At 38.0% G+C, this 18,752-nt stretch overlaps 2 protein-coding genes across 2 annotated transcripts in view; both read right to left on the bottom strand.

Moving 5' to 3' along the window:
* Nucleotides 1-15,557, bottom strand: part of TMEM237 (transmembrane protein 237) — a 28,999-nt gene extending 13,442 nt beyond the window's left edge. The window contains exons 1-7 of the mRNA XM_012525313.4: nt 15,324-15,557; nt 13,229-13,260; nt 12,146-12,162; nt 11,179-11,235; nt 6,460-6,597; nt 2,645-2,762; nt 1,461-1,618 (exon numbers count right to left, since the gene is read on the bottom strand). Of these exons, the coding sequence (XP_012380767.2) occupies nt 1,461-1,618; nt 2,645-2,762; nt 6,460-6,597; nt 11,179-11,235; nt 12,146-12,162; nt 13,229-13,260; nt 15,324-15,365 (562 nt within the window). The 5' untranslated portion in view covers nt 15,366-15,557. The remainder of the gene's footprint in view (nt 1-1,460; nt 1,619-2,644; nt 2,763-6,459; nt 6,598-11,178; nt 11,236-12,145; nt 12,163-13,228; nt 13,261-15,323) is intronic.
* A 775-nt stretch (nt 15,558-16,332) lies between these two features.
* Nucleotides 16,333-18,752, bottom strand: part of MPP4 (MAGUK p55 scaffold protein 4) — a 36,098-nt gene continuing 33,678 nt past the window's right edge. Inside the window, exons 20-21 of the mRNA XM_004458886.5 lie at nt 18,162-18,296; nt 16,333-16,868 (exon numbers count right to left, since the gene is read on the bottom strand). Of these exons, the coding sequence (XP_004458943.2) occupies nt 16,677-16,868; nt 18,162-18,296 (327 nt within the window). The 3' untranslated portion in view covers nt 16,333-16,676. The remainder of the gene's footprint in view (nt 16,869-18,161; nt 18,297-18,752) is intronic.

Raw genomic sequence — 18,752 nt, 5'->3', positions numbered from 1 at the left:
CTTATACACTTACTGTTTATGGATGTCCATGTATGAATGATAAACTTCAATTTTTTTAAAAAAAAAGCACTTGACTAGAAGTCATGAAACCTCAGCTCAAGTTCTAATTCCACACTAACCAACCGTGAGACCCTCAGTAAGTCATTCAGCTCCTCTAGTTCACAGGTTTATCATGTGTAAAATAAAGTCACTGGTCAAGAATTTCAAGATCACTTAGATGTTATCTTATAGAATCAGAATTCTAAAACAATTTATATAAAATCTAAATTTTAAATTTTAAGGACTAACCTATAGTAGTATATGGTCATGATCATGCTTTGATCATTTCTTAAATATTGCAATCCAGTCTTATATATGTACATGCATTATAATGTCAGAACTATTTCCCCAAAGAATTTGTAACTAAAATGTTGCATTTCTTATTTAATGATAGTAGCATGATACATTTCTCTCATTTATTTATCTTATTTAATGATAGTAGCATGATACATTTCTCTCATTTATTTATCTACATATTCCCTACCCCCGGGATGGCTCCTTCGTCTGTTTGCTCATTATTTTTGCTTGTTGTTTTTGCTCATTGCTCATTGTTGTTGTTTTTTTGCTGGTTGTCTGCTTGCTGTTTGTTTTTTCTTTAGGAGGCACCAGGAACCAAACCTGGAGCCTCACATATGGAAGGCTGGCACTCATCTGCTTGAGCCACATCTGCTTCCTGCTCACTTGTTTTTGCTCATTGTTTGCCGTTATTGTTAGGTTTTTTTGCCCGTGGTCTGCTCATTTTTTTCCTCATTCTCTGCTTGTTATTTTTGCTCGATGTCTGCTTTCTGCCTGCCCATTGTTTGTCTGTCTTCTTTAGGAGGCACCGGGAATCAAACCCAGGACATCTCACATGAAAGGTGCTCAACTGCTTCAGCCACATCCACTCCCTCTCTCATTTACTTTTATTTATAGAAACCATTTGCCCCACTCCACTACCACCACGAATGGCAGAAAACTGGTAAAGTACAACAAAGTATCAAACAAACAGGCAGTACAGCGGAGAAGATTTAAAAATCACTCATAATTCCTTAACCCAAACACAACTACCGCTAATATTTTGACCTATTTTCTTCCAGTCTTTTGTTCTATGCATTTTTCTATAGTTCAGATCAAATTATGTCTATGTTCATTTTTCATTAGTACCTTTTCATGAAATAAAAAAATTCCCTAAACATTATTTTTAATGGTACAGAATAGATATACTATAACTTACTAAAATCATTCCACTCCTGTTTTACCTTTAGGTTGTTTCCAGGGTTTTCGTTCTTATAAATAGTGTGATGATTAGCTTTGTATATAAATTTTGATCCATATTTCTGCCTATTTCCTTAATTCAGATTTCTAGAAGTATAATTCCTAGGCAAAAGGATATCTTTATGTAATTTTTAAACAGCTCATATCCTAAAACAAGAACTACTTACGGCTTTTTTCCACAAATACTTTGCCTACAGGCTGGCTAACACCAGTGGGTGCAGTGAATACAGACTGTTGCTCTGGACCACTTTGCTCATCAGTAATTATGTCTTCATCTTCTACTCCTAGCTCATTTGCATACTGTAATTCTGCTGGCTGAGTTTTCCTGTAACCAAGGAGAATGTAAAAAACATGGATAATTATTCAATTTAAAGGAAAGAGTCCTGGACTTGAAATCAAGAAACCCGCTTTTCACTCATGGATCTTTTAATGATATTTCTGTGGGCCTCAGTTTTCTCATCTGGAAAATAAAGCAACAAAACTAGATTTTAAAGTTCTTTCCAAATTTAAAATTATATGACTCTGTATAGATACTGATCATTATTTGTAGGATCATTCGCAAATACAAATAGTGACATATAACTTCAGCATAATTCCTTACATTTCAAAGATTTTATTTTACCTAAGATTTAATTTCCCATTCTAACACACAACAGTTTTATTTATTGTTGAAATAATCATAATTTTAATTCTGTTAATACTTGAAAAAATAAATCTTAACAGCCTATTTTATTAATATATTTATTAATACCTTTAACTTTTTTTGCTACTTAAAGAAAATCTATTTAGGTTCTTCTTTTTAAAGTCAATTCCTAAGATTTAAAAAAAAAATATTCCCCAAGATGGCTTCCAAGTCTGTCTGTTTGTTATTACTGCTCACTGGGTCTGCATGCTGAGTCTGCTCATTGTCTGTTCACTGTGTCCACTTGTTGTCTGCTTGTCTTCTTTAGGAGTCACCAGGAACCGAACCTGGGACCTCCCATGCAGGAGGCGGGTGCTCAACTGCTTGAGTCATATCTGCTCCCTGCTCATCACACCTTCTTGTTTTCTCTAGGAGGCACCAGGAACTGAACCCAGGACCTCCCATGTGGGAGGCAGGCACCCAGCTGCTTGAGCCACATGTGCTGCCCTAAGACTTTTCATTGTAGCAAAAAATTTTGCTTTTTTCAGTGGTTTATTCTTTTCAAATTCACCACTAGATTGGTTTGACTGATATTTTTGTAACATCACTTATCCTAGATATATAGTTACAAGTATTTAATAAGGCAATGAGAAAAGCTACTGTTTGAGAACTCTGAATCAAGCATCAGGGTATCCCTGGAGAATATGTACAAGGACAAACAATTCTCACTTTTTCTTCTTTCGAGGTTTTTGAGAAACTGCCTCTTCAGCTGGCTCCCCATCAATACCATTTTCATTTCGTAATAAAAATGGACTAGATATCTTTTGGGTGAAGGAAGTCTCCAATTCTGAAAAAAAAATAAAATAAATTGTCAAATGTCTACAATGTACAAAGAAAAATCATACACAAGACTTTTGTAAGACAAGAAAACTTTAAGAAATTTAACTGGTCCAAAACGTTTTCACCATCTTCCAAATTTTTAATTTTTAAAAAGGTTTACATCTCTAAATTTCCAACATAAAATTTGAAATGCCAAACAATATGGGAAAAAATTAAGTAATCCAACACAAGAGTTGTTGGGGATCCCCAAGACCATGTCTAGGTTCAGTGATTTCACTAAAAGGATGCACAAGACTCAGAAGTCATTAACATTCACGGTTATGATTATTATAGTGAAAGATATAAAGCAAAATCATCAAAGGTAAAATGTGCACAGGTAAAAGTCCAAAGGAAACCAGGTATAAGCTTCCAAGAATCCTTGCAAGTGGCTTTGCGCAGGATGCACTACTTCCTCCAGCAATGAGTTGTAAGAACATGTGTGAAGTGTTCTCTACCACAAAAGCTCATGTAGAGACTCAGCACCCAAGGTTTTTACAGAGGGCTGGTCATATAAGGTTCTTCTCCCAGCATGTATCAAAATTCCAGACTCCGAGAAGGAAAGCAGGTGGGTTCAGCATAAACAATATTATTTGTACAAACAGTAAGCCACCCTTGTAATTCAGGGAAATTTTATGTTGGTGTAGGGAACTAGTCAATTTCCCAGTCACCAGCCAAAGGCCACCCATGCAAACAAGACTTCTAAACATAGCTGTGTTCATTCTTTTCTACATACAGGGTATTAAGGTTAATGGAGCTTTTTTATCCACTAGTTATTCTTCATACTAGGAAGTACTGTATCTGGCTCCCTGGAATACCATCAAACCCTTGGAATTCTTTTTAAATAAAATTAAACCTGGGGGGAGTGAACATGGCTCAAGCAGTTGGGCACCCGCCTCCCACATGGAGGTCCCAGGTTCGGTTCCCAGTGCCTCCTACAGAAGACAAGCAGACTCAATGAGCTGACACAAGCAGATGTGGCTCAAAATTTGGGCACCCACCTCCCATATGCGATTTCCCAGGTTCAGTTCCAGTGTCTCCTAAAGAAGATGAGCATACTACGAACAGAGACAACAAGCTGACACAATGAGCAGGAACAACAAGCAGAAACAAGCAGACAATGGGCAGACAGGTGAGGAAGCCATGGGGGAGAGAGGGCACAGGGAATAAAAATTAATTAATAAAACTAAGGAAACATGAAAAAAGTTTGGACTTAAAAAAAAAATTCAACCTGGGCTGAAAATATAATATTAGCAGTAGAGCCTAACATGGTCATCTTGAACAAAACAAAACAACAATGACAACATTTTTAAAACCATACTATTTAGAAGGCTGGAACCTAGCAGATGGTTATGGCAGTGACAGGTCCTCTTTGGCCCAGAACTTAACTGGGTTCTAAATTTTCTAAAGATGGCCATACTATTTCTATAAACCCATTTTCAAATTACATTCTAAAGCCAGATACTGGTAATCATCCCAATTTTCAAATTTGTACCTGAACTGATTTATTACTAAGCATGTAATTTTAGTTCAACTACATTTGGTACCAAGGAGTTGCTGAGGGCAGGGAGCAGGAAGAAGAGGTGTGATATGGGGACATTTTGGGGACTTGGAGTTGTCCTGAATGATACTGCAGGGACAGATGCAGGACATTATATATTCTGCCATAACCCAGTGAATGGACTGGGGGAGAGTGTAAACTACAATGTAAACTATAACCCACGCAGTATAGCAGTGCTCCAAAATGCAATGAATGTGCCATACTGATGAAAAAGGTTGTTGATGTGGGAGGAGTGGGAGGGGGGAGAGGGGTATATGAGAACCTCTTATATCTTTTAATGTAACATTTTGTGTGATCTATGTATCTTTAAAAAAAAAAAGCCAATAAAAAATTTGCTAAAAATAATAATGAAATTAATTATAGAGTAGATAATGTTTGTCTGAGCATTATTTCTGTCTCCTTTCTCCTGTCCTCTTCTGCCCTCCTGTTCTCCCCATAGATACCCAGTGCCCCTAGGCACTGTGGCATCCCACCTTGACCTGCCTCCCAAAACTGTTCCATTCTCCAGTCTTTTCTAGTTCCTGCCCCTCTACCCCTATCATTTTTCCATCCAACAAGGACCCCTGATTTTCCATGAGGGCAAGTACTTACTCAGGGAAACTAATTTGTAATAAATTGTTTACAGGGGCCAATATGTTAATAGGAGAAAGCTAATCTCCCACCTTCCCTCCTTTCCTTTGTCTTAATCTAACAAAACCACTTGACTTTTTCTACTTCCTAAAAGTTCATAAATGCTCAATCTAAGAAAAATATGGAAAATATAAATTAGAAAGGAAAATAAAAATCACCCTTAATTCCTCCTTCCAAAAAAACTTAGCACTATTAACACTTGTCTATATCTTATGCTTGTTTCTGTGTAATAACATACACATACATGAATTTTACAAAAATGGGATCCTCCAATAAAGACTCTTTTATAACCTTTGTTTTTAACCTTAACAATGTATTTCACTTTACTATTCCACTTCAACACCCTTTTTAATGGGTACTTGATTTCCATTTAATGGATAAAATGTTTAACCAGTACCACAATATTTCAATATTGTGGGCTATTACCAGATTCTACTCTTAGAAATAATATTATGGTTAAGACTTTAATTATTATAGCTATTGTAGTTATTTCTAGAAGATAAATTCCTAGAAGTCTAGACAAGCTGTACAAATTTATAGTTCTATAGTCAGTATACTAGTGAAACCATTTCCAATCAACACTAGATTTTATAATTTAGAAAAAATATTGGCAATCTGATAGTCCAAAAAAAAAGAGTGTAATATTTTACCTTGAGAACAGTGCCTGGCACATAGCAAGTCTCAATAAATGTTGGCTGTTTTTTCACTATATTGCTGTTAATACAGAGTCTATCCTTTCATCACTATTCTGAAATGTCCATTTTTATCATATACTAAGTTCTTATTAACACTGAGGCCTGTCTCTGAACTTTCTGCTTTAGTCCTGAATTTGTGCCCCTCCCTCACAATCTATACACATATGATCAAAAGAATCCCTCTAAAATGTTCTTTTTTTTTTTTTTTAAGATTTCTTTATTATTTATTTCTCTCCCCTTCCCCCCCACCCTGGCTGTCTGTTCTCTGTGTCTATTTGCTGCGTTGTCTTTGTCTGCTTCTGTTGTTGTCAGCGGTACCAGGAATCTGTATTTCTTTTTGTTGCATCATCTTGTTGTGTCAGCTCTCCTTGTGTGTGGTGCCATTCCTGGGCAGGCTGCACTTTCTTTCACGCTGGGCGGCTCTCCTTGAGGGTGGGGCTCCCCTACGCGGGGGACACCCCTGCGTGGCAGGGCACTGCTTGCATGCATCAGCACTGCGCATGGGCCAGCTGCACATGAGTCAAGGAGGCCCGGGGTTTGAACCGCAGACCTCCCATGTGGTAGACGGACACCTTAACCACTGGGCCAAGTCCGCCGCCTCTAAAATGTTCTTGATTTAACCTACTGGAGTTACTCCAGTGGTAAGAATTTTAAGCAAGAAAGGAAAAAACAAAACAAAACTATTTTAGAATATGAATAGGGGGAAAAACGGGAGCAGTTTTTTTTCCACACCTGCCAAATCACAATTTCTATCACAACCTAACCTTGGTTTCTTCACATACCAAGAGATAGTCTTGTCTTCTTTTGTCTCCTTTGGACTGGAGCTTCTGGATGTTCTAGAGGTTCTTTAGTTGGGGGCTCACTGTCCTCAGATGTCCTATGAATAGCAGCCTGAACAAGGCCTTCCAAAGAGGCACTAGCTACAGAAAAACAAAGTAGAAAAAAATAGGATAACTTAGCAGAGAGCACAGTCTTTTAACAATGGGAAATACGGAACTAAAATGTTTGCTCTACAATAACCCCTTCTCGTTTAGAACTGATTGTGCCCCAAATCAGTTCTGTAAGTTTTTAAATTTTCCTTCTTACCTATAACTTTGGGAAATAAGTGAGAAAACAAGGAAGGCTGAAGAAGAAAAAACAGGTCTAGAAAGAAGAGCAAAAGAAGATGCAAAGGAGAAAATTGCCTCAGAACACTCATAACATTCAAAGAGGTATAGACATAACAGAAACTGCTGCTTTAGAGAACTGTTATGCCTTCAAAAAATTTTAATTCGCCTCTATAAAGGTTAGTCCTCAATAACACATGAAAAAGGCATCATGAATAACTGGAGTTATCAAATAATTTATAAAGCCCTTCAATTGAACATGCATTCCAACCTCTCCCTCAGCAAGTCTTTTAACAGAATTTCAACACATTTTGGCAAATTCAAATTTTACTTGACAATATTCCCTTGCCTATCTCTTTCACAAAAGAAAAAATATACGTGTATTAACAAAACAAATGAATAGATGTCTAGCCTCACTAGTTTTAAGAGAAATGTAAACTAATATAAGCAATTTCTCACCCACTAAAGTGACAAAAAATTTTTTTACAAAAAAATGTGGCACTCTGAAACTGTTGGTGGCAAGAAAATAAGTAAAGCTACCTTGAAGGCAATTTAGAAGAATCTATCATATTAATAATGCATATGTCCTTTTCCTAACAGTACCACTGCTAGCAATGCAACCTACAGAACTACCTCCTCTTCCCCACCACACATTATTTTATGGAGAAGAACTACAATGCTGTTTGTAGGAATAAAAAATTAGAAATAACCTAAATAACAAACCATCAGTGATTATGGTACATTCTTACCATGTAATACCAGGAAGCCACTGTTTTAAGATGATATAGAACAGATAAGCAAAGATAGTACATATATAATGATTTCTTTTACATAAAAACAACAGTATCTACTATAGAAGTCTTTTGGGTATGTGTATGTAACTGAATAGAAGAGGGAATGAAAGAAAAGTGTCAACTAAAGAGTAGTGATCTTTAGTAAGTATAGGAAGTATGACTACAGAAAGAAGGAGAAAAGAAGTACTCTAATATTTACTCTGCATATTTCTGAATTAGTTGGACCTTTTATTAAAAAAATGCATTTCCACAGTATTTTGTGTAATAAAGTTACTTACCAAAAAAGATACTGAGTAACATATAAATAACCAAAAGACAAGCAACAGGATAAACACATACTAGTAATCATCCTCTAAATAATTATTAACTGTCCTTTACTGTATCTTTGCCTACAACTATAAGAATTGTATCTATAATATACTTTTATATCACATTATGAGTCATAATAAATTTAGTAGTCGGTATAGCAAATCAACTCTAGAATTCAATTTTTTTTACTGTATCTCTACATATAACCCAGTATTATCAAACCTTAGATTCTTCAAATTAACATAATTTTGACAACTGATATATAAAAACTTAGCCCAAAACCAAACTTGTGATCACACCTTTATTTTGTGCAGTCTACTTGTAAAAATTATAAAATAAGAACTCTAAATGCATAATGCATACTGTATCAACTTAAATTTTATATACAAATGTTAAACTGATGTATATGCATTTAGAAAACATGATATTATATAGTGGTATCATTATATTTTATTGTCAGGCCTAAAAATCATTCCTTAGTCAGATATGGTACCCCAATATATTTTTTTAAGCATAAAAGGAAATATTCATAAAGTCAGAATTTAGAATACAGGTTACCAGGGGAAGGTTTAGGATTAGGGGATAGGGACATAAACCTAATTGGTAGTTTTTGATTGGGGTGAAGGAAACATTTTGGTAATGGATGGTGGAGATGGTAGCATAACACTGTGAATGTACTTACCACTGAATATACATTTGACAGTGGTTAAAATGGGAACTTTTATGTTATATATATGCTATCAGAATAAAATAAAATACCACAAAGAGTGAACCCTAATGAAAACTATGGACTTTTATAGCTAATAATATATAAATATTGGTTCATCAACTGTAACAAAGGTACCACACTAATGCAAAATGTTAATAATAGGGAAAACTGTCTGTGTGTGGTTGGGGAGGGGATAATATACTTTCTGTATGAGTCTTCTGTAAACCTACAATTGCTCTAATAAAAATAGTCACCTTAAATCTTTTGTACTTATAGGTGCTTTTCCAGGAACAAAAGTGCATAAAGTATGAAAAGGCAATAATTCTCTTATTGAAAACAAAGACATGACCTAATTTTAAAATAGCATGCAGCCTTTTTTATGAATATCTCTAAACCACATAGAAAGAGTACATTACATGATTGAAAAAACAAACTTTTTCCTTTACAAAATAGCATTAAGAAGAGGTGAAGAAAATTTTCAAATGCCTGGACTTTAAAACTTCAAGTATAAATTCAAACAATTTTTATAAAAGTCTGACAATATTTATCCCCTTTTCTGCCTAGAGTACTAAATTGTTTTTCTCCTTTTTACAAAAAGGAAGCACTGGCAGCCAGGTTAGATCCATGCCTCTGCTCCCCCACTGTATCTTTATTGCATCCTCTACCTGTGACCTTTCTAAGTCCATATGTATATCTGCCTGTCTGAGTATATTTTAAGAGTCTGGCATTAGAGTAAGTAATGTAAATGTGAATCTCTTTATACCTTTTCTTTATTTTTGGTTCTGTGTCTACCTGTTTTTATTTTTATTTTATTGTGCATGTCTTTATATATGCATCCATCTCCATTTCTTTATTTTTTTTTTTAAAGATTTTAAAAATTTATTCCTCTCCCCTTCCTCCTGCTCCCCGCCCACCCCCCCCCCCCCCCCCATTTTCTGCTGTGTGTTCTTCTCTGTCCATTTGCATTCTTGTCAGTGCCACCAGGAATCTGTGTCTCGTTTTTTTGTTGCATCATCTTGCTGCATCAGCTCTCCATGTGTGCAGCGCCACTTCTGGGCAGGCTGCACTTTTTTCACACTGGGCGGCTCTCCTTGCAGGGCACACTCCTTGAGCATGGGGTTCCCTGACATGGGGCACCGCTGTGTGGCACAGCACTCCTGACCATGCATCAGCACTGCATGTGGGCCAGCTCACCACATGGGTCAAGAGGCCCTGGGTTTGAACCCTGGACCTCCCATATGGTAGGCGGATGCTCTATCAGTTGAACCAAATCCACTTCCCTCCATTTCTTTCTTTTCCCCCACCCACCATCTATTCCTCCATTTGTTAGGCAATGATAAACCCATATAAGTTTTAACCAGGTATAAGGTATGATCAGCTTTAAGGTTTAATAAATACCATTCGGCAGTGGTGGGCAGGACCAAAAAGTGAGGGAAAGCTAGGTGTTCACTTGGAGTCTACCCCAATCACTCAGGTAAGCTAAACTACAGTTGTGATGGTAGAGATGAAAGCAGAAAAGGGACATAAATGAGATTCCATAGAAGAAGCAAGCTTATGAGAGACTACAAGTAAAAGTAAAGTAAAGGGACCAGTTAAAAGTGACTATGAGGTTTCAAAAGCCTGAGTTGTTAGAAGAACAAGAGTTCCATTAATAGAAATTAGTAAGAAGTAAAAACTGGTTTATTATTGCAGGTGATGAGTTCTGGATATGTTGGGACACCAGAATTATTAGTAGATAACTAGAATAAAAAGGAGTTCGCAGAACTTACTAATTAATGGAAGATGTACATGGCCCTGCCTTCAAACTCATACTCTAATGCAGAGGTTCTCTGATTGAAAAAAATGTCTCTTTCAAGTCAGTATCCTATTTAGAGTCTGGAACCAATGATAGAATTTAAGACAACTTACGTTATGTAGGCATAAAGGACCTCAAAGAGTCTGAGAACATTGTGTAAATAAGAACTTAGGGACGGCGGACTTGGCCCAGTGGTTAGGGCGTCCGTCTACCATATGGGAGGTCCGCGGTTCAAACCCTGGGCCTCCTTGACCCATGTGCAGCTTGCCCATGTGCAGTGCTGATGCATGCAAAGAGTCCCATGCCACGCAGGGGTGTCCCCACGCTGGGGAGCCCCACACGCAAGGAGTGCACCCAGCGCGAAAGAAAGTGCAGCCTGCCCAGGAATGGCGCCGCACACACGGAGAGCAAGATGACGCAACCAAAAGAAACACAGATTCCCGTGCCACTGACAACAGAAGCGGACAAAAGAAGACACAGCAAAAAGACACAGAGAACAGACAACGGGGGTGGGGGGAAAGGGGAGAGAAATAAATAAATCTTTAAAAAAAAAAAAAAAGAACTTAGGTAGCACGTTTTATTTCATAAATACTTCCAGACATACCTCAGGCTACCTACTGCCTTGTCCCTCAATACCACCAGGAATCGCACTGCTTCAACCACCTCATGGTCTTAATATTATTTACATAAAAACGACTTGAGACAGCTGGAGACTTGCCTCCACCCCATTTGTGATGTTTATCATGCCTGCGGTGCTGGGTCCTACACAACAAAGAACAACTTCTTACCTAGCGCGCTTTTTGTTCTGGGCTTCTTTTTCTTAGGGCGATTAAGTGGAATATCATCTATAAAACAGAAAAAACAATAACAGAAAAGCCTGCCTAAAAATGGACATAGAAAAAAAGTTGACATAAAGAACAATCAGAAGAGAACTTTTGGCAAGGAAGGCTTTTACAGCTCTCTTATGTCCAGCCAACTTCTACACATTAGGGGAAGAAGGTAAGAAATTCATAGTCAATTAGAGCCCATGGTGTGGTACCAGTAGCAAAGTGCTGTCAGCAAACCATGATTGACAAAGTAGGCTCACCAAATACTCCATCTGTTCCACCTCCACTTCCTTTACACAAAGTGTGGCCTATGAATGGCATGACCAATAGGCTATGAACAAAAGTAGCCTGTGTCATGCTGGGGCCAAAACACTGACAGAGCCAGTACGTAATCCTCCAGCTTTCTTCCCATGCTCTGGGAGAACTTGTATTAAGATGGCAGAGCCACAGGATGGAAGTAGCCTGGATTTCTAGGTCCCTGAAGAAGTAGTAAAGGACAACTGCCCTGAAGAGTTGCCACAACCCACCATGGACGTTGCATGACACAAAGAAACCCGTGTGATATTAAATCACTGAGATTTGGGGGTTGTTTCCGTAGCATAACCTAGCCTTTCCTGACTAAATGAGACTAAGGAAGGAACAGTCTCTATACAGAGCTATAAAACGAGCCAAAAGTCAAACTCGAGGTGATTCCATTCAGGAATAAAGTGCTTTTATATCTGTACGATCACCAGGTGTTACCTATCAACCATCACTTAAAAATGGCAGTAATGAGAGATTATTATCACAAAAAGATGCTGTTTGGACAAAAGGTACTTATTAGTATTATTTATACCATTCAGATACAATTTTAAGAGAAACATTAAAGAATCAATTTGTTGACTGCCAGATAATAAGAAAGTTTTACTTTAACAGTGAACTAACTCACCTTGAACAGCACTTTTACTTGACACCGACCAAATTTAATCAGCAGAACAGAGAAAAAAGAAAACTCTATTAATTACAAATTTATTATGTTATCAGACTGAAAACTGGCATAAATCATTACTAATTTTTTTTAATTTTTTTTAATATTTATTTATTATTATTATTTTAAATTACATTAAAAAATATATATGAGGTCCCATTCAACCCCACCGCCCCCGCCCCCCACTCCCCCCACAGCAACACTCTCTCCCATCATCGTGATACATCCATTGCACCTGGTAAGTTCATCTCTGAGCATCACTGCACCCCATAGTCAATGGTCCACATCATAGCCCAGACTCTCTCACGTTCCATCCAGTGGGCCCTGGGGGGATCTACAGTGTCCCGTAATTGTCCGTGAAGCACTATCCAGGACAACTCCACGTCCCGAAAACGCCTCCACATCTCATCTCTTCCTCCCGTTCCCCACACCCAGCAGCCCCCATGGCTACCGTTCCCACACCCATTCCACATTTTCTCTGTGGACATTGGATTGGTTGTGTCCATTGCACACCTAATTCATTACTAATTTAAAATAAATTTAACATTCACACAATATCAGCTAGTTTACAAACTAGCTTCTATTTATAAATAATAAGGGATTTAACAAGACTGCTAATAACCCCAATATTTATGAAACCACATAAATATCCCTTGTTGTCTACTAGTAAAGCGGATTAAGCAGATTGAGAACTCTTATTTTGTCACTGACAAAAATCAGCTTAAATGCTGAGGAAACTATTCTAGAAAACAAAAGAGGATCAGAATTCTGATAAACAAAACACTAAAATATTCAGAGTGAATCTATTAACCTACCATGATAACATTCAGACTTTTAAACAGAACATTGACTTATAACTGCTAGCCTAATGATTTGGAGATTTTTCTACCTTTAAAATTTTAGAAAGTCTCCTCCTAAAATTTTTAGTAAGTCTTTTTTTGAATCATTATACTTTTGCAATGGTACTAGTAGTCGATTTTTTTTCACTTTATTCATTTTGCATTTTCAAAGTTCAAAATTGAAATAACTGTAAATTAATTTTACCTTGGCACAGGTGGAAGGGCTCGTGGAGGACGCTGGGGAAAAAAGGAGAAAACTACTTATAAGTAAAAGCCTAGATCATCTTTACTTCATATACCTCCAACACCATAAAAACCATTCTTTAAAAAGCCTGTTGTTCAAACATGACAGAAAAATACAATGGATCAGACTGGTACTTTCAAATCTTTTGTTTACTGGACAGTAAAACCTGAAGGGTACTAATGGACTATTTTAAATTTGCTCTGCCATTAATGAACAAAACAGAGAATCCATGCTTTCACAGGCTTACATTCTAGTGGTTAAGTATTATAAGACAAATATAAAATAAAAATAAAGAGTAATGAGATAGTGAGTGAGGAAGGATGAGGAGTGCTGCTTTCCGTTGGGAAAATCTCTCTGAGATAGAGCAACCAACAAGAGAAGCAAAGGCAAAAGCCTTCAGAGGCTAGGCTTTGGAGTTTTCCAGTATAAAAACAAAAAAAAGCAAACAAAAAACACCCAAGCAAAGCTTCAGCATTTACCAAAGAGAGGAAGGGAAGGGATAGATTTATTAGGGCCTGACAGACCAAGAGGAAGAGTCTGGTTTTTGACTGAATTCACCGGGAAGCCAATGTAGATTTTAAGCCACATAGTAATGTTTACAATATCACTATGAACAGCATGAAGTATGGATTTTAGGGCAGCAAGAATGAGAAGGAAAAAAAAAAAGATAAAAACATAAATCTGTTAAATGCTGCTTTACATGAATAAGAAAAGTTGTGTTTGCAAATCAGAGGGGATTACTATTAAGACGCATTCTGGAATCTTACAAAAGAAAATACTAACAGATAAGCCTGGAAATCAGTTTAATGTTCCAAATATTTCACTGCTGCTTGCAGAGGACACTGATTCAAAAGGATTAAATTTTTACCATAGAGACAGAAAGTAGGGGAGGGGGAAGGGCTGGCGGGAAGTTATTGTTTAAGTGGGTTAATGGGCACAAAGTTTCGGACTGAGGTGATGCAAAAGTTTTGGCAATAGATGGTGGGGATGGTGACACAATATTGTGAATGTAATTTAAAAATTAATATCACTGAATTTGTACACGAAAATGATTTAAATGTTTTAAAAAGGAAAAGAAAAACGGGTTAAATTCTAGACAGCTGTTTGTTCTACAATAGTCCCATTCAGCATCCAGTCGTTCAAACAGTATATTCATACAAATGCTCTATAATTAGGCAGGCCGTCTTAATACTATCCAGCAGTCAGAATTACAACTGTTAAAAAATGAGCCACATAAATGTGCTTTTGTCCTAAAGATGCTGTGGATCGCGTTCTATCCAAGGACCCAATTCATACGTCAACTCCACATTTTCAAAAGTCCCGCAAAAAATGACGTTTCACCCATCGAGAAACCCAACTTGTAAGTCCCTCAAAAGAAGAGCGGCCTAACTGAAGACAAAATCTTAATGACTCACATAAATAAAAGTAATTCATTCGCGTACCACCTGCTTCTCTCCCATTGTGCTAAAGCCGCCCGCGGAGGGGGGGCGGCGCGCCAGGAGCCGGTCGACCCCTCAGTCCGCCCTGGCGGGAAAAGGGCCGCAGGCGCGAGGCTCACGTGCGCAGCCGAGAGACTGCGGCGGGCACGGGGCAACCCTCGGTTTTCCCGTGGTTTCCCGAGTGGCCGCGGTCATTTGTTTGGGGTACTTCAGAGAAAATCATGATTACAAGTCTCCGCTCGCAATAGTGCTTTCTTTTCCTGGGCGGCTGGAAGCCTTCGCCGAGGACTTGTAGGAGACTCTCGCCTCGCCCGCAAGACGGCATCCGCCAGGCCGGGGCCCGAGTAAATACAGAGTTGTCATGGCAACGCGGACACTCTAGCCGCCGGAAGCCTCCCTTCAGGCTCCCGGAGCGGTAGTCAGTGTTTCCTCGGCACCCGCTTCTAGCCCCCGCCCCAACTTTTTGAGCCCCGAAGGGGCATAAGCGCACACCCTCCAGGCCGGGCCCTCACTTCTGGGCCGCAGCCGCTGGCGTCGGCCCCGCGCGAGGGGCGGCTGCTGTGTTAGGGCGCCCCGCACCCCGCCGCCTCCGCGGCCGCCGCGCCCTCGCCGCTCACCGGAAGGTTCGCTTCCAGCCGAGGCTCCGTCTCCGGCCTCATGGTGTTCTCTCCGAGCGGCACCCTCGGCGCCACCGCCGCGGGGCCGAGCTCGGTTCTCCGTAAAGCCCCGGGATCTGCGGGGGGCGGGAATGTCGGAGCCGCCAAGCTGGGCCGCCGCCCGGGAGGCAGGTCTCCGCCCGCCTCTCCTGAGCCTGGGTCTGCGTTCCGAGGCGGCAGCAGTGGGGACGGCCACTCCCCTTTTCGCCCCCTCCTCACCGGCCTAACGTTTCAGTGCGGGTGTGTGTCTGGATGGCGATACGGGCAATTCTCACGTTTTTTCTCCTTTGTTTACCTCCCACCCCAAAATTGTGTAAATCGAGTTTGGGGAACCTTTTTCTCTCTCAGAGAACCACAATATAAAATCAAATCTGGGCTCACATAAGTATCATTAAAAACTCAATTTTCTTCAAGGTTTTGGTTCTTCGTTTCGGATTTGTTTTTTGTTTTGTTTGTAGAAAGATAATATACTTTAAAAAACTACACATATTTTGAAACATGCACTCAAATTTATCTTGTAGTTAGGAAAGGGGTGGGGGCATGGCGTGGATATGGAGAAAACAGATAGTGATGCTTAAGATAAACAGATGCAGACATGGAGAGTGACTGAAAGTCCCAGACTCGAAGAAAGGAAAACAAGATACCTGAGACTTTAAATGGAATAACATCCTTATCTAGTGGTTTCTCCTATATTGTTCCCTAGGACTAAAGTCCACTGCTTTTCCTAATTTGGGTAAATGAGGATATTGGCTTTTAGAAAGATTAATGATTGGGGCAGCCCCAATCAGAAATATAATTTGTCCTTGTCATCTGATTTGTAAATGTTGAAGGCATTGCAGTTTCGTATATTTTAATGTTAAGTATGTATATGAACTCTTCTTTCTTGCCGAGTTAGTCAAGTAGACACTTGATACAGGCACTATGTGACAGACATTTTCTTTAAACAGAAATTTCATAAAGTAAAATACAGTTTCTGAAGTTAAACACTGATTATTTTATTTAAGAAAGCTCTTTGTCTCTGAATCCTACAAAGACCATATGAAATCAATGAAAAGTTCTCATACTCGTGATTTGACATCATTCATGCCCTCACCATTGCTACAAGTAAAGGAAAAAATTTTTTCAAAAGCCACATAGGCAATCCACATAACCATACAATACAAGTAGTTTTTTTTTTCAAATAAGATTAATAAACAGCAGCACTTTTAATGTTGCACACATTATAGTGGATCAGTGTTTTACATTGCAGCTGTTATTCCAGATCCCTGTAACAAAGGTACATTTTTAAGCTCCAGCATTATGCAAGAGGCCTCCCTAACACTCAACATCAGAGGAAATCCACGTTGCTGGGACCCACTGAGGCTCCTCCTGAGCCTTTCTTACAGCTGACAACAACTGGGCACATGCATCTTGCAAGTTGTCATTCACAATCACATGATCAAAAAGCTGGCCAAATTGAGTCTCCATTTTTTGGGCTAAATTCTCCATCTCTTGCAGGTCTTCATCCTTCAGAAGAAATTTGAAAAAGATGCATAGCACAGATTTAATGGGACAAATAGAAGTAATACAGCTTTTGTACCAACATATTCTGTCAAGAAGCTATTTTTAAAAACAAGACAAAAAAATGTACTCTCTTCTAAACCACAAAACTTGTATTTCTATCTTTAGTCTTACTTAATATCAATAATGTTTCACAAAATTGAGTAATGATTCACGGACAGACCACGCCCCTCAATCTCTCATGCAGATTTAAATTATTTTATTCTGTTATCTAAACACTCGAAGCTATCAACCCATACACAACAAAAAACAAAGCAAATTTACTAATGAAATAAAACAAATTCAAATGAGTATTAATCTGATGAGAATGACATTATTTTATAGATACAAAATGGCCATTTCCAATAGAAGAATGAAACTGACAGGTAAGACCCAGTTCAACTGAATTAGGCATGATTAAATTGCATTTACTTCATGATGACTTCATCTATAACATCCTCAATTGCAACTATTATGAAATGTTCATTTATAGTGAAGGTTATTTAGCCTTCAGTTGACACTAGTGCATTAAATTCATTGCTATTATTTTCTGATGTGTCCATGACAACTAAAATAATAGTGCTTATTGCCAATGCAATCATTAAACCAAATGAAATCAGGCACTGAAATCTTGTGGCAATACTCCTTTACAAAGTGGCCATACACGTGGTCAGAAACAATTTTATTAATTTGTTTGGACTAGCAATAAAATGAGAATACAACTTTAAATGCCCGTAATACTCAGAGCACACATCTATAGTCTTTATGCTCCTAATGCAACCTGGTGAATAAGACTTGCCTATAAAGCAGTCATTGAAAAAATATGAAGATAGAAATAATAAGAGATAAAAGATAAAGAAACCTCATATTACAGATGTAGACACTACAACATTTTTAAAGTAAACTTTCAAGTGAAGTTTTCCATAAAATTAATAATGGAATCATGTAAATAGGCTTGTGCACACCCAATTTCTATGTTAAAAAACAGACTTTTGTAAACTGTGGGTTTGGGGCCTTCTTTTTTTTTTAATCTAGACCCAAAAAAGGAAGAAAGAATGAAAGGGGAAAAAAGGTAGCATTGTAACATTTATTAAACTTTAAATATCTGTAATTGATGTCCAGTAAAAAGGGTAAGTCATAAGACTATTACACATAAGAAACAAAACTTACATTCCTTAAATAGGAATCCTGTGGAAACATACAGTGATTTTGTTTTTACTAGAAAAAATAATACATTCATCCACTTCCTCTGTATCTTACCTTGAACTTCATGTCCACAAAGTAGTCTGTAATGATCTTGGCATTTTTCCGAGATTGCTTCATACAACTCATGTTAGATGGCTTTATGTATATGACATAAGGTTTCAATTCATGAGTTCGAGCCACTTGAATATCCTACACAGAAAAATTAAATATGCATTTAAAAACAAAAGTCCTAATTTCCTAGAGTCAACATGTTCTCAAAATTTCTAAAACCAGAAATTGGTAATGATTTTTAGCCACAGTATATTCTCATCTGCCTTCAAGTCCTCAACTCCAAAAAAACAAACATTTTAATAGTCAAGAGGTGGGACTTGAGAATCAAAATGAAGTTCAAATTCTGACTCTTTCACTTACTACCTATGACACCCTTACTGAAATCTAAATGTAAGATTTTATATGTGATCTTATAGAACAAAAACATACTCTTAACGGAATCAGCTCTTTTTCACCCTCATCTCCATTTCATCATACTATTATTTCTCTTTGGATATTCCTGCCATTCTGCCAAACCTTGATCACCAGGTTTGAACCAAGTAAGAACAAATCTCTCTTGCCTTAGTTCTCTTTAGCACACATGTCCTACTTTTA

The sequence above is a fragment of the Dasypus novemcinctus genome, chromosome 7 (assembly GCF_030445035.2).
Source record: "Dasypus novemcinctus isolate mDasNov1 chromosome 7, mDasNov1.1.hap2, whole genome shotgun sequence".
NCBI lineage: Eukaryota > Metazoa > Chordata > Mammalia > Cingulata > Dasypodidae > Dasypus > Dasypus novemcinctus.
This window is presented reverse-complemented; position numbering and strand designations above follow the sequence as displayed.